The sequence below is a fragment of the Blennius ocellaris genome (genome assembly GCF_963422515.1).
Source record: "Blennius ocellaris genome assembly, chromosome: 7".
Classification (NCBI taxonomy): domain Eukaryota; kingdom Metazoa; phylum Chordata; class Actinopteri; order Blenniiformes; family Blenniidae; genus Blennius; species Blennius ocellaris.
The window spans coordinates 13,020,100-13,037,495 of NC_137656.1; the positions used below are offsets into that span (position 1 = coordinate 13,020,100).

At 37.5% G+C, this 17,396-nt stretch overlaps 1 protein-coding gene across 1 annotated transcript in view; it reads right to left on the reverse strand.

Annotated features, from left to right (window-relative positions):
* The window catches only part of grid2 (glutamate receptor, ionotropic, delta 2), a gene marked incomplete at both ends in the record, with an annotated part of 484,572 nt that overhangs the window by 387,672 nt on the left and 79,504 nt on the right, over positions 1-17,396 (reverse strand). The window contains one exon of the mRNA XM_080499738.1: positions 8,002-8,157. Within this exon, the coding sequence (XP_080355864.1) occupies positions 8,002-8,157 (156 nt within the window). The remainder of the gene's footprint in view (positions 1-8,001; positions 8,158-17,396) is intronic.

Here is a 17,396-nt window from a genome sequence, read left to right on the forward strand (position 1 = left end):
TGTCATGTTATACATATTATTTTGGAATTTCATATAATCAGGTTTGTGAACCTGTAAATTGGACCATTTCATTTCTCAAATGACACTCAAGGCAAACGTCAATCGTGCATTGTTGCTAAATCTCATTGTAGGACAACCCAATTTATGAAAATAATCTGGAAAAAAAAGTTTTCATATACGCATTAGGTATCACAGTGGGGGTTGGGTTGATGGAAATGATACATTTCATTCATATCAAATATGAACTAAAATGTACTCCCTTACAGAATGTGAAGAAACTTAAGAGGTTTCGAAAAGGTTTTTCCAAAGCACTTTATCTGTTTCTCCAACCCTTCATGCCTTTTTGCTTTTAGCAGTTCAAGGCAAAGACCTGTGAGGTTTGGTGCTGTCCAAGGTGCTGAAATGTGTCAGCAGTCATTTGTACATATCTGACCTAAAAATCAAAGATCTGACTAAAGTCAATACATTATCAGTGGTATGGCAATAGTATGGAATGAAAATATGGAGGTGGTAATTTAATTGCCGCCTTGATGCCTGATATAATTAAATGGCTTCTAGGTTTATTATACAGTCCAGAGCTCAAATAATATGCATTGTTTTACAAAAATATATAAATACTAAAAAAAAAAAAAAAGTCACATGTCATAACATCCAACCAACAAATACCTGATTTGATTGAAAATTGATTACATTTAGCAGAAAAGCAACTGCTTCTTCATATTTCTTCATCACAACACTTTCCTTATCAAAGAGGGGATGCCACATGTGCTGATATTAGCCATTCTATATTTTGCAGAGTTTTAAATTCGGTAAACGTATCAATATAAATATTACAAATTCACCAAGAAAATCTGTATTCCTTGGTGACTTAATGTGTTGTGCCCATGTTTATGCTAAGTAAAATGCAGGACTCCAAACAACATAGATGATGGCATGCTCTGCCAAGACCACATACATAAACGCAATGTTTGCACACCTTCCCAGCAAAGGTGTGTGGGCTCCTCTTCTTCCTGCAGCCTTGTCTTCATAAATGCAGCTGTGTGCCCTGCATGTCTAGACAAAGTTCAGATGAAAATTAAGCTGAGACAACTACTGAACCCTCCACCCTTTTGTGGTCTCATCCCACACCTTTCCAAAGACTACTATAAGCTATCTTATTAGGCGATTCTCATTGCTTTAATCAATGGAGACATGAATGGGCACACACTGACATGTGTACGGACACACACCATACCTCACACACTGCTCCACCTGCTCTCCAAGCCATGTCGGGTCTGTTCAGGATGTGGAAATAGTGGGGGAATATGGTGATGGGCATGAAATGTGAAAATAAGTGACAGGAGCAGACCCTCAATTAAGTTGCATGGCGGAGGAAAAAATGAAGGGAGCGAGAGCGGGTGAGTGGTTTAATTCAAGCCCCTTTACACAATTCAAATTGCGCACACATGACCCGCAGGGCACGACACACAGTAAATCATTTAGACAAAGCATTTAAACTGATAATTACATCTAAAATTTAAATGCAGCCTGACAACTTTATTGTAATAAGGTCGTCATTGTTATAGAAATTATTATTGAGATATGGCTTTTTCTAATATTCACCTCATCGTGATTGTATCATCCCTTCATGGTGGGAACTCGGGGCAGTTATAACGTGGTGCCACACAAAAGCTGGCTAGACATTGTGTGGAACTGGCATCAGCGTTTTTTGTGATCGTCTTCTACATTCAAACCAATAGCTACGCTCCAACGATCCTTTACACAATACTTTATGCCACTGTGGCACATTTGTTTCTTCTGCCTACAAAAGAGTAAGATTCAAGTATAAAAAATGATCTTTACTAAGAGACATTGGTGAAGTACAAAAAGTTTTTCTTCTGCCTTAACTTAGCAATATGTTCTTCGTTACAGATCACTGTATGCCAAAACAACCCGCCATGACCAGCTGCTGTGGAACAACCTGGAACTGTGGCTGTAGCTATTTGTATATGATTTAATTTTAATGACCATCTAAGCCACTCTATAATGTGAACACTTAACTACCTCATGTTACTTAGTCCTTCTTTTGCATTACTCACCACTGCACTGTTATCGATTATCTTATTTAGTCCTGTACATATTACTCTTTAATTACTTGTTCAAATTTTTGTTTATTGTTATTATTTAATGTTTACATTTTCACATAGAGTGCATAGTTTACCAAAGCCAAATTCCTTGTATGTTAAACCTACCTGGCCAATAAAGCTGATTCTGATTCTGAAGTGACAGATCATGCTTTTCAATCTGGCGATCTGATAGATGTGTCTGGGTGTAGCGGTTGCCAGGAGAACCTTATTTGTCTGACTGCATTGTGCCAAGTGTAACTAACCAGCAACCTACCAAAAGCCTCCCCTGACCTTTGCTCAGTATCATCAGATTGTCACAATGAATGACGCTAAATTGGATGAATGGAAAGATGGATGGACTTTGTGGGATTTACGAGGGTTGTATTGATGTGGCCTCTCTGTAGAACAGATATAAAATAATGCAGGTGTATTCGAAGACAGACAGACAGACTATTATGAGCTAAAGAGGGTTGAAATAACAAATCTAAAATAACTTTTAATTACACTAAAGAATATGCAAACTTTTCATCTGATCAATCAAAATAAATTATGTACTTAATGTCTCACAACAAATTCATATTGATCATAAAGAACTCAGTATTTTATCTGGCTGTTCAATAACAGGAAAAGGAGCACAGCAGGAGTATATATTTGAACATGATGTTTATAAAACATACAAATCGCTGAAGACAAGCTATTCCACTCTTTTGATCACACACTTGGCTGCATTTACCGCTCGCTTTACTCCAGAGACATCAGACAAATCACAACATTTCACCCTCCCCTTTGGGCTCCTGCTGAAGCTGCTGCATCATTATATTATGATTTCTTTTTTTTTTTTTAAAGGAAGGTGATTTCCCACTAATTCCCCCAGTGAACTGCACTAAGCGCCACGTCACACAGACCTAGCTCAAAATGAGTCACAAGTCCTGATGACATAATGAGGCGTTACCTTTTTTCATATCTGGTGCTAATTACATTAGGATTGCCATCATAAACTTAATGAAAAGCCCATATTCACCCTATACACGTTTATGAAGAGGAGATATGGCCCTTGAAGAGGACACATGTTGCTATTCATCAAAATGTTGATAAGAATATCGTTTGACTGTTTACAAATGATTAACATATTTCTATCATTTAATGAACGTGTAAGTGCTATGGGAATTATCTGGCTATGACATGCAATGGCTCTCATGTCTAATCGGAAGAGTAAGTGACACATAATGTATATTATTACATGACATATTCAGATAAGGTTGGAACTATAATAGAACTTTAAATTCAATACATCTTCAACATACTGTATGTATGTTAGGTATTTTAGGGGATGTACTTTCGTTTTAGTTTGTTTTTGTTCAAACGTCTGCTTATCCAAACAACTGGAACAAATGTTTAAAAGACAAATGAGGTGGATTCGGCTATTAGGATGCCAGATAGGCAGATATCGATACTGATAGACAGGCACATAGAGGGAGAGTCAATAAATTCATCAGCCAGCTAACTACACAACCAGACGGGCAAACAGAAGACCAGCAGGAAGACTGGCAGAGAAATGAGAGAGGCGTTCTGTTCAGTAGCCTGCAAACCGGAAGAAAAGGAAGATTTTCTTGTACCACCCACAAATTTGGACTGGCCAGTCAACAGACTGAGAAACTTGGAGGCCTGCAGGAGTTCAAATGGTCGAGGATGAGTTAAGCAAAAAAAGAACAGCAAAGCCTGTTTGTCATTAAACACCAGCTGATTGAAGTTCCAAGCACAAACTATATTCATAAAACATATTCCTAAAAATGATCTATGACCAACAATAATGTATGATGCATTTGACTGCAGCCTTATGAGCTTTTAAAAAAATGTAAAAACAAAAGAGGTAAAACCTCATAATAGATAGGATTGAAAGCCACCAACCACATGAATAGAGATATGAGACATGCTGCAGAATCCAAAAACATGCTGGTAATTCAGTCTGTTCGGCCAAAGAGCAAACTGCCTCCTGCTGTGCTGTCACATCTCTCTTTACTCTCTGTCTTTAATTCATACAATAATAATATTCTATATAAAACACTTCACATACAAGCTGCTCAGTTTCTGTGAAATGAAGAAGTATAAAAAATGATATACAACAACAAACAAACACAGCAATTTAGCCTTTGTGCACACAGAGCCCGGCTAATGGAACAACTCAGGTTGGGACTTCAAAGAATTATAGCCTGAGTACAAAACATCAGTGTAGAGCCCTTGTATCAAAGCAAGGGCCTTAACAAGGCTCTTAGAGGTATACATACACACAGAAGGACTTACAATACATTCAGGCAAGGTCCTCCGAGCGAATCTCCAGGTAAACGATACACAGACTTTGACCACTATTGTGCAGCACGATTCATGCTACAGGCACAAGTTTTGCCGCCTGTTTGACAAACAAGCTCACAGACGTATCCGCTGTGTTTTCCTTCACTGTATCAGTCAAAGTGAATGAAAATGTGTGCGTGTGTAAGTGTTCGTACATGCACAGGGGTGCACAAGCCTTTGCATGAAGGAGTGTGCATGTTCGTTTATTGCAAATTGTGCATGGGTGTGGATAATGAGGCCTTTGTATTTGACTATCAGTTAATTAAATCACTGAGGGGGTTTCAAAGTTCTGGCATTTTTCACGAGGCCTCTTTTAAATCCATTGGTTTTTGTTTATCTGCAGTCAATACAAAGTGCTTCTGTAAATTGAGGACAGTGTGTGATCACCAACTTTCACTACTTACAGTGCAAAAGCGCTTTGACAGAAAGCATTTTCTGACACGTCTGACATCGCGCCAGTCCTCCTCTCATCTTCACTTCTTTTTACTGAATTTGTCATTAATGCAGTGCAGAAAAAAGAACACTTAATTCTGAAACCTAGTGAAACAAATCATTTCACAACTTTAAACCTTGGATAAGATTTGTGATAAAACTAAATTTATTAAAAACCACTCGTGAGCACATCCATCCCTCTGCCTATCTAAATTTTAGATTTTGTGCCTAGTCATGCATCAGATATCAACCTGTTACACATGAGCACAGCGTTTGGCATCTATAATATCCCATCATGGCAAAATAGATGACATCAATTTAAAATGAATTAAAGATAGCACATTATTTGTCACTAACAAGGGAATTTGGTGTTGTTTCAACTTCATCTCTCAAAGGAAAACTAAACCCCTTCTCATGTCAAGTGTTTGCTTTTTTTTTTTTTTTAATCGTTTCATAATACATGCTAGGATTTATGTGCTTTTAGTGCATTTAGTTCCGCTTCAAACTTTGTAATAATCAATCAATAATCCCTCTAATCCAGATAAAATTTGTACAGAAGCTTAAATATGTCAAGATTTAGTAAAATAGTGGGTTTAATAAAGAGTAGCGTAAATACTATCTTTTTAGAAATTGATTTATTTTGTGTTTATATCTTTGTCTTTCCCAAATCTTAGAATATAATGGGACCTACTGTGGCAACACATTGGTTTAGAAACGATAGAGCTTGTGGTGGACCCGTGTTTGAATCCCACTTAATGGCAGGAAAGGCATCCAGAAGCAAAATCACTTCCTAATAATCTTAGTGGTCAATTATTGACATTGCCTAGAATTGCTTTCTTGACATTTAATATTTCATCTGTTTGGATACATGCTTGTCTATCCGATCACCCCTCTACACTTGTATTGATCAATTTGTACAAATCAAAAGGTTCACAAAGTTTTATCATCCAGCTTTACGTTGTGCCAACATTCTACCATTTTCATGAATTCCTTGGGACAATATGTTCTTCTGATACCTGTCCATGCCGACTCAAACTAAGAATGTCTGAATGAGCCTGGTGAGTTCATCCTTCCCTACGACACTTTATCTTTTCTTCCATTAGTAGTCAGTCAAGCTTTTCTGTTTATTAAATGGCAAAGTTCAATTGAAAACATATCTCTCTACAATAAAGATCTGTACAAAAATAAACCTGCCCTTTTAAGATACAACCAGTAGTCATAAACTACTGAGAAAAAAAATTATATTGGGATTTTCACCTACTTCACAAAGGCTGCTGGATGACTATCAAACACAAAAACAAATGCCCTAATTAGCTGCTCACCCAGTGTAGTCAGAAACGTGTGTGACACATCCTGTTGTCAGATGAATCATTAGTCGAGGTAGCGGTGCCAATATTAGTGCAGGAATGTCATAATTTGCAATTTGCTGTGCCCCTCTTTGGGGGTTAAAATAGTTACAGCAAACGAGTGAAAAAAACCACAAAAGTTGTTCGGTTGTCAGAAGCACTTTAGCTTTATTCTTTGATGTGTTGGAATTAGGAGGATGAGGTGAGTGTTCCAGCTCGAGGCTTTTCACATCTGACCACATTACACTACAGCCACAGCACAATCATGCTGGTGAAAAAAACAAACAATTTTAAGCTTCTTGCTTGAAAAAAACAAGTTTCAATTTGTTCTTTAAAATCAAAATATGCCCTTATTACATTCAAAGCTGCACTTCTGATTGGAAATCAAAAATGGAAAATTAGAGGTTCAGTGTTTGCAACAAATGCCCCAAAGCAAGATTAGGACTCCCTGAATATGTCCCATTCCAAAAAGAATGCAGGCATTATAAAATATGTTGAAACTGATTTGAGGCATTTTACCATTTCATGGAAATATTTGCAGATTCTGAATTTGATGGTTTCAACATGTTTAAAAAAAAGTCAGATCCCCTACACCATGGTAACCATATGTCTTTATCACTAATTCAAACATATCTAAACTTCTAGGTAGTGAGGAGATAAGTTTTTCCAGTGTTGGAAGAGGAATGCTTAATGTTCTGTTTAGATGCAGGGTTCAAGCTGCTCAGCAGTCCTCTGCCTTTGTTGTTAGACTTTTTTATTTGATGATGCACATAATATTTTATATTGATGAAAGGTGTGGATTGCAGGCAGGCCAGGTCAGACCCTTCCACTGTGAAGCCATGCTGTTATGACAGTGCAGTAAGAAGTTTACCATTGTCTTGTTGAAATGTGAAGTTTCTTCCCTGAAAGAGACTGGATGGCTTGTATTGTAGTTCAACATTGATGGTGCCAATTCAACCATGTGTTAGTCTTAAATGCCCTTTTTATACTCAGTCATGTTACTCCTGTTATCAAACTACAAATAGTTGTGAAATAATTATACCTTTTTAGATTTTTGTATCTGCTATTTTTTTTTAATTGTTTGTTGGCCCTGTTAAACGTTTTTTTTTTCTGTTTAGTTTTTTTGTGGTTTCTTTTGGTGTTGTTCTGTTTCTTTAATTCACACATCTTCCCCATTATCAGGATCAGTGAATGAAAATCATCAGCTTAAATAGCTGAGAGCACCAACAGACTTCAGAATCAGATGGGGCAATGCGTCTCTTTAGTTTGACAGGCTTACTTCATCATTTTGGATATCTACGCCACCATGTGTCACTACCAAACTGGAATACACACCAGTTTTTCCTCTAGGAAATCAAATGACTGTCATGAAACCAAATCAAAAAAAGGAAAAAAGGCCAACAAAAAAACTCAAAACAACTACTGATTAAGATGCAGGTCAACACAAAGGTCATGGAAGCGATGCATAACAAAATCAAAGACAGAGGTTGACTTTGTGCCAACTTTTAATGTTGTTTTTATCTGCTGAATTAATTTCCTGTGGCTTTTGTTCCTAATATATTGAAAAGGCCAACAAAATCACAGGAGGGCGAAAAAGTATTGTGCTCCTGTGGATCAGGGTTTGCATTCATACTGACATCTTCATTTTTCTGTGTATTTAACACATTCATAGTTTTCTTATTGATTTGCAATATTGTACATCGTTTCAGCTTCAAACTTTATGCCCATTCATTTCATACTTAAACACCAACAAAAAAATTGTCTCCTACCTTCTTGCACTGCCTGGAAGGGATTGTTCCCGTCAACGAATTCCACAGAGATGGTGATCTTCTCCGTCTCCAAGATTTCATTGTTCAGATTGAGATCTGCCACAGCAAGACGAAATACCTCGTCGTCTTTCCTCGCTGCTTCATCAAAGATGGCACCTATTAAAATTAAAATGAAAACACACAAAAAGCCCAAACAGTCAGTATTGGAGTAGGAGAGTGACATCTTAACTTCATCAGTACAATAGAAAAGAGGATTATTTTGTATTGAAAAAAAGGATCAGGTTCAACCTTAAGCTCTTTCCTAGATTGTATAAATCTGAAAATGACAGTTTCTTGACAATAGTAAGCTCACCAACACTCATGCATTCACATAATGCTCAGATCACACTGTCTCTGCAAGTTCCTGTTCAAAGGAATCAGTTCCACAACTCCACCAGATCCTGGGCCAACCATGTGGCATCCTCCAAATTTGGTATGTCCAGTCCACCTCTAATGGCAACCAGCAGGTATCTTAGCCAATCGCCCAAACCCTTAGTTGATTCCTCTCAGTGGAGAAAAGTTCTGCTTTTTAGTCTTCATAAGATACAACATGAAATGGGTATTCTGCAGAATATGTGCATGATGAAGCTGCATAAAAGACCAGTTTCTTTATTCTAATGTGCATGAAATAACGACTAGATAAGATGAGATTCGATAAGGTGAGATACCACTTCATTAACCCCAGAAGGGAAATTCAACTGTCCTACACCTCATCACAAAACATAAAAATATATGCATGCCACACAAATACAACAATATAGAAATGTAGATATAAAGTGCATACATTCGGCTCCTCCTTGAGAGAGATTGGATGTGAAGGAGTATTAGACTGAGGTCAAATGCTGCTCGAGCAGAAAGCACTGACTCAACCAAAACAGTTGTTTCACAAAGGGAAGTGCAAGAAGGAAGGACTTATGTGTGTAAGTATCCATAGCGGCAGATAAAGTTCCCACTAGTCAATACTAAATTAGTCATAAAAATAAATGCAGCACTACCGAGACAGAAGAACGAGGCAACATGGGGTTTTGACTGGCTGGTAGACATTTGGTCTTTCCTTTGGTCTGTCACACGCAATTAACCATATGTTATCTTTTCATTCCTTTTTTCCCTTTTAGTGTCAACCATGCCCCTTTTATCCCCTCAATCTACTGGGATGCTAATTGTGCAAGACAGTGCAGTGAAGCACTGCTAAATGCATTTTACCGACCAGAAAATAGGCCTTGTATTGTAATATGATGCATGTGCATGTGTATCAAGTCAGGTAGCGAATCATATTAACAACCTGGCAGGCTATATTGGCTAAAGGCTATTTTGTTCCACATGCGGAGCCTGTTGCTATAATTGCCCTTCTATAGTTTGTAAATACCACAAAGGTTGCAGTCTGAATCCCAAAGGCCAAATCTATTGAGGAAAATGTTCTTTTCTGCTTTTTTTCTGCTTGTGCAAACTTCAGCACTGTTGGGGAATGATTCTGAAAATCATATATAGCTTATGTTCATTTACTTACTTTCTGGTGATTTGTCAGATAAATCTGCCTTCTTGTTTAAACATATTCACTCTGAGGAGGTTACATTACTTTAGATAACTACAATCTAATGCCCTAAAATAGGGTTAGCAAATATGATAGAGGTTAATTGTGATGCTGTTTCTGACAAGAAATTCTGGATTAATTATAAATGGTATGTTATTGAATTAAGCTAACATGTATTCATTTATTGTGTATTTTTTTCATGTTGAAATCCATTTAAGAAACCGTAATTGCATTGAATAGTTGGGTGCAAATGTGATGAAATTATCTGTCCGTCAGCTGTGAGACCAGTAAATTAAACAATTTGGAGAATTGGCTCACAAGTTCCTTTTTTCACACATCTATCCTCAAAACAATGCGTTTCACTCAAGGAGAATGATCCAAGGCCAGCTTTCATATTTTAAACTTCAGTCTTCTTCTGCTTTTTGGATAAAGTGTTGTTGATATTTACCTCGTGAAAGATCTCAGCACAACTTTCACATGGTAAAAAAACAAAAAGCAAATTACAGGCAGTCAGAAACAAAAGCGTTAACTATCTGTTCACCAAAAAGCCTAATTAAAAATTAATACTTCAATAATTTGATTTCTTTGCATTCGAAAACTCTAAATACCTTCCCTCTGATTGAGTTTTGGTTGTTTTTATAACCATGCAGTATAGATGAGGTGAGACAAACAGTCCTGCACAAAGCAATAAAGAGTGAAACACAAAAACCCATTAAGTATTCCATTAGAAATAAATTATGAATGGTGGTTCAATCAGTTTGAAGATGACACTGATGGGAAAGGATTTGTACACATCTTAAACGAGCTCTGTGACACAAGAGGATAGTGCTTGGTTTTATGTCCAGAGGACAAATGCACAAGGAGATAAGAGGACCCTAAAAAGTGAGGCCCTTGGCTGTTAAAAACAAGAAAAAAATTAGGGAGGACATCTCCCTCCCTAAATCATTTACTGTTTAAAAAAACCAAAACATTTTTAGACACTTTGAAAAGTTTGGTGATAAATAAAAAAAACATGTTAGTGTTATTTGACATGTGTTTTTCCTTTCATGTTTTTCATTGAAATATTTCATTGGTTCAATGGGACCAGTGCAACATAACACTGCTTTTAAAAAGTTGTATTTGTCTCTTTTATTCATAAAGAGCAGCACACACATAATGGCTCCTTTAATAATGGCTCCACAAATATGTTGCCATAGCAACATTCTCCAAGACATACGTTTCAAGCTCCACAGAACTGCACACCACTCCTTATGTAGTCTGTTGCTTTATATGCGTTTATTAATTTTTTTGTTAATACCTTTTGAAACAGCAGCCCATGTTTTTTTTACTTATTTACTTATTTGTTTTAATCAACTGACCTCAACAGGCAGGGAAGTATAATGAAATTAAGCTACATTTTTCCATTCAGTCACTTTTTACTCTTCTCATCCCTTTTGTCATTACCCCATGATTATCTTCAGCAGGTGCTGAGAGATGCAGCACCTGCTGAGTAATTTATTTATTTAATATTGCTGCTGGTTGAGAAGATTTACTTTTGAATTTGACTTTATACTGATGTAAAATTTGAAGCCAAATATTGAGTGAGTTTCAGTCAAAAACAATTTAAATTAATTACATTTATTACCATGCGCATTAACATTGTTGCAGTAGTTAAAGTTAAGGTTGTGAAGGTAATTTATGTACCTCTGTAGCTCGACTTGTTACTATAGTGGTTGTTGCTTTAACGAAACAAAAAATATACCTTGAGTCTTCCGACTTCACATATACCATTTGAATACTGATATCAAAAAAAAAAATGTGATTTCAGCTTTCCACATTTTTTCCAATAAAATTCATGTGTATATTTGAGCAGAACATGTTTAAAAGGCAGGAGAAATGAAAGGAAGATGGCTGATTATGTGTTCCTCTCCGTCAGTTATTTGAGAACAACAGCATTCCTGCATGCTGATTTACAGGCACAGACTCAAGCAACCAACAGAACCCTGGCTCTTCTTCCTTTCCAGTAATGTGATCGTGAGCGCACATGTCAAAACATAAATCAACCAGGAAATAAAAGCAGTGAATCTCCCTTTACATAGATGCCCCAAGGGCAGGCACACGCACGCAATCACATACATACAAGAGCCCTACATCATCCACTGTTTTGCTATCCGTCCCATTCATGACAGCTGCAGTCAATGTGAATAAATGTAAAATCCAAATGTAGAAAACCCAAATAGTTCAGTCGGGGGGTGGGGGGGGTATTGATTAGATGATGGTCAAGTGTTTGCCATTCATATCATTGGTTGTTTACACAAGTAAAGAGAGGCATTTAATAATGTGTTTATCTACTTACTGCCAAATAACCCCTATGGGATTGATGGGGAAGGCTGGAGGTAAAATAAAAGTAAGGCTGGGGAAGTGCCATCATTACAAATAACTAATAAAACTGCACAGATAATTTTCTTCTGCAATGTTTCATTGCATTCAAAGCAAAGTCAGTATTTCAGGAATTTCTAACAATTTGTCCACTTCCAAAATATAACAAATCTTTTTTGTCCTTCATATTTTTGAAGAAGTGACAACACTACATTACATTAGCCATTGTTTTCACACTATGTGATTAATGCAAAAGATCAAATTATATGAAACATCATGTTCCAAACAACCATCTAAGTCTAAATACCATAAAATAATAAGATAAAGTTTGGAAAATCCGTCCAATAGTTGATTCATTGTAATACAATGTTTTCCGTGAGATTTAAGTTTTGGTTTACTGAATTCAGCAGAGTTCATGATGTGGGAACCACAGCTGTATATTTCAGTGGATTACATTTCAATTTGAGACATCAACACCAAACAATCAAAATGATTTATGCTGCAAATATAAATCATAGTCCATATTGACTAATATTGTATCCTGCTTGCAATGATTCACATCAACTTTGCTTCTAAATATTAAAACATATTGATCACAAAATCCAGCAAAGGTAGTTTCAAAGTGGGAATGAGGCTATATTTGTTTCAAATCTCAAACTTTAATGTGGGAACTACGTTATAAAGCTCAGTCATGCAAATGATTATATAAACAGAGATAAAAGCAAAGGCAAAATGTTCAATGTACAAAACAGCGCAAATTCCTCATTAAATGAACAAATTAGGATGGAATGACACTCAATGTAGAGTCAATGTGTTCACACATCTAGTTATCCTAGTCATCGAGATAATGATTTAAAACTGGTGTGAGATTGACAGAAGAAAAGGGTTTTCCCTATCCCCTTGTAGCATGAAATTAAGGTTAAAAGAGGTCATAGTTGAACATAGGACATGGATGTATCTGTGAGGTTGTGAACACAGAACCTGCTTTTTATCATTTGGCCAGAGAGTTTAGAATTGTTTTCTTTTACAGTAAAACAGGGATGAGACATGTCAAATCTCTCCATCTGAGACACAGCCTCCACCTGCATTCTGGCTTTCCCCTCGCTTCACTCAAGCTCCTTCCCATTGTTAGAATCCTCCCTCATTCTCCCTCTCCCGACATATCTTCCTCTCTTTCTCATAAACATGACTCTAAACAGTGCGCGGAAGATTTCTGAGATACTATGTGAGATCCGTTCACTTTGTCTCTCAGACAAACTTGCACACCTGTTGTGGAAGCTGCCGCTGATGACAGTAATGTGACAGCAACACTGACAGACTGACAGGGATAATGACTGTGAGGGAACACACGCACGCACGCACGCGCGCGCGATACAAACAGATGATGTATTGCTGACTTGTGTCGAGGCTGGACCCAAGTATGGCCGCCCCTATGCGATGATGAAAGCAAGGTGGTGGTGGCGCTGAGTGATGATGGTGATGAACGGGGGAGGTTATCGTCCTGCAGTGTCAAGACATTAGAACACACACACACACACACACACACAGATACAATAACACACAAACAGGCTGTTATTTACAGCAGTGATGCGAGAGCTGGAAGCAAGTGCATTTTGATACTTGGGAGGACAACATAGAATTAGTGTGCACGTTTTTGTGTGTGTGTGTGTGTGTGTGTGTGTGTGTGTGTGTGTGTGTGTGTGTGTGTGTGTGTGTGTGTGTGTGTGTGTGTGTGTGTGTGTGTGTGTGTGTGTAAAAGAGAAAAGAGGAGGACAAAAAAATGAATGGTCACAGAGGAGCAGGGAGGACCAGTGGAGTATGATAAGGATAAATACAAAAACAACGTAAAAATCCATCATGTGGACTCACATCGGGCTCTTGTACCCACAGTGTCGAGAACGTTTGGCTTGGTTTAGAGGAGCAATTTGTTTTTTGTTTTTGTTTAAATATGTCTGTAATTGTATTATAGGACAACAGCATTAATAGAACTGTTGACAAAACCAAGAAACTGCAAGACTCGTAATAGTTAGGTCTTTACACTACATTACACTTATCAACCTCTAACCTGATACAAAATAGAATACATAAGAAAAATATAGAACGGCCATTTGGTAAAAAAAAAAAAAAAAAAAAAAAAATCTAGAACGAGCATTTGGGAGACTCCATACCTTCGCCAATGCCGCAGTTGTCACCATGGAAACCAATAGATTATACGGTGATTTGATTCACAACACCACTCTTGAATTGGTCACAATTCAAACGACTATGACAAGGTCGTTTGAATTGCTTCATGTTATCATAGTTTGACACAGATGTATATACATCTTACAATTTCTGTGTGAAATTGAAATACTTGAAGAAGGCTTAATAACTCTCTTGATTATCAGATGTGCGGTTGATCACTACCATATGGTACATGTCCTTTGCTTGATTTGTGTGAATCAATATAATCATTTTTATGGAAAGTTTATTCCGTCATGCAAGACATGATTACACTTTCATAAAAATGGAAAACTGGGATGGCATTTTGTAATAACTGCCGTAAAAATATGAGAAACTTATATATTGCATTCAGTCCATTACAAAGTGTGGGTGTTATTATATAACGAAGGGAGAAGTTATCGCACTTTGCCGAGTTATTATATCACTGTTATTATTACATAATGCAGTATTACAAGGTGTGTTCACACTTATTTTCGTTATAATTACAATCCTATTAGCGCCATTCAGATGTGTGAACAGATACTCAAATCCCAGCGAGCACTCAAGAACAAAAGTTTCTCTGCAGACTGTGATTGAAGTTTGAAGACTAAATGCAGCTCATGTCACAGAAAAACCAAAGACAGGAAGTGACTTAAGTCATAATCACCACATCTCACAGCAGATGTTTGCTGGTATATGCAACAGAGGGTTTCATGCCACTGTTAGATTGTAAAACCAGCTGGTTAAAATACCACCAAATAGGTTTGTAAGTACCTCAACACAGCACACAGAATTATATTACTAAAAGCATATAATATGCCATATGTTTACCTTTGCTGGCTCAACGTTATATATGCTGGAGTGATATGAAGGTAATTGGATCTCAAATCTATAAGAGTGATGTTTAGTCTTACATATTCAAGATGTTATAATGTCATGTCAGTGAAACAGTTCACAACAACAACAGATTGTGACCATAATAACAAGCTTTGATATGAATGTTACTGGCCTTCTCCAATAGTAGAATGTTTCTTCACTGATTCAATTGAGAATATATGTTGGTCTTTTGAATGGAATTTATGTTAATACATGTCATTCAGGAGATGGCACTATTGGGTAACCATTGTATGATAATGTCTTGCCTATGTTTTTTTTTTTTTTTTTTTTTATGTGTACTTGAAATCCTATTACTTTAACGTGGATCTGGATGAAGGTAGCTGTTCTCACTTGTGCCAATTCTAATATGAATATATTTATAATTTACCAATAAATCACAAAGCAGTGTGCATGTGTGAGAAAGACTAGTGATTATAGCATTACTCCCAGTGCGGTGATGTGGTTCTCCCCCATCTTTCAATCCTCCTTCACTTCTTTCATTATATGCGTGTCAATTATTTTGCTCTATGGTTAAAGACGTGAAGCAGTGTGGAGAATGTGCAGTCATACTTCAGCAGCATCACAGTCTTTTGTCACACTGTCACACAAAGATGTGCCAAGGTCAATGCTACCTTAGCCATGTGTCCCTGGCTTCCTCACCTTTTCACCCGGCCTAATTGTTGACAGAATTTATCCGGCCACGTTCCTACTTTGTAAAGACCTACTGTAGATTCCCAGGGCTTAACTTCCTCCAACACAAATGAACATACTTTGAGGAGGTGGAGGATTTGTTTTTTTTTGTCTCCATTCATTAGCCTCCAAGCTGAACACAATGTGGAAATAACCGATCTGTCTCAATCGCATTGAGATCCATTCCCTGAGTGAGCAAATGGGAACGTTAAGAACAGGATGGACAGCTGACAGCAACACTTCCATTTTTTGTGTTCCTCCTTCACGTCAGATCTTGACTACTTTGGCTAGGTTCAGCTCATTCCAAAAACCACAGCTGACTCAGCACCCGTCTGGCCAGACTTGCCTAGGTCCTGGGATAAAGCAGTACAACTGGTGGCTGCACGCCAGATCTTGAAGTGTCTCTTAGTCTAAGCCAACTTATAAGTAAATGATAATTAGAGTGATAGCAATGTACTTTCTCGGTGACCCAAGATGTATATTGGGCGTACGTGCTTATGCACTTGACAGCAACTCTACAATGATATATTTCACAGCTCCTTCACAGTTTCCTTCATAACAACACATCCCAGTTAAAATCCCAGCTTTATGTTGACACCAAATAGCAATGCTGTCTTAAACTTTTATCCTTTCATACCTCTCACACTCTGTATTTCTTTTTTAATTCTGCCTCTGCTCATGCTCCCTAAAATGGCCACCTCACCACAGCTGATGTTCTCCATCATTAGTTCTGTGTCACCTATTCATTGTCTGCTACCTTCCCTTCATAGCTTTGCCATGCCCTCATTCTCTTTTCACCAGTTTTCTATCCATCTCTCGCTTCCACTCCTTATTCACCTACACCTCCCTCATCTGTAGCTCCTCCTCGAGCCTCATCTCCTCACTCCCTTCACTCTTTGTTCATCGTTCTGTCCTAAGCATCACTCTGGCGCCACTCTGGGCACTCATCCTGTCCCTCTTCCCACTTCTCTTGTTCAGTGTAATGCCCTACATGACATTCAGTTTAAGTAAACCTGCCCTGACTTACAAATACCTGCATATCCTGAAGACATGCGTACACGTTAGAAAATGAGAAAAGAACATTGAGTCATTAAATGAAAAAGGTGATGTCGAAATCGCTTTAAAAGTGGAGCTCGTATGAGTCACTTGTGAGGTTGCAGATTGTAGGCATCCTTTGTAGCATTAGTCCGTCTAAAATCCATAATAACTGCTGGACTAAAGAGAAACCTTATCCAAATTAAGAGTATGGTTTGTCCACTGTCTGCTGGCACCGGAGGACTCATTCATAATTAACCTAAATGGAATCCCAATTAAAGATAATTTTACACACTTTGAGTGATTTGACCACTGCGGTTCATTTTGTGAAATAAAACTATTAAGTTGATGCTTCACAACCCAATCCTAATTTTTTGGAAGTTTGATCATTTTTGACCTAATCACACACTACTAATGAGCACATGGCTTTTCTTGTTATTTTCCCTGGCTCTCAAACGACAACTGCTTTAAAATGCAGTTGATGTGTTCTTTGCAAAGACCGAGCCAGATTTATATTTACTTTACATTGTGAAACGCACACAAAGAAATCATCACGCAGAACCTTGAAGCTGTTCTCTGCTGTGAAATTGCGTGTGGTGGTGCGAACATTCAGCATGCGAGGGTCAGGTATTCGCAGCGTCACATTCATAACCAATAGCAAAAG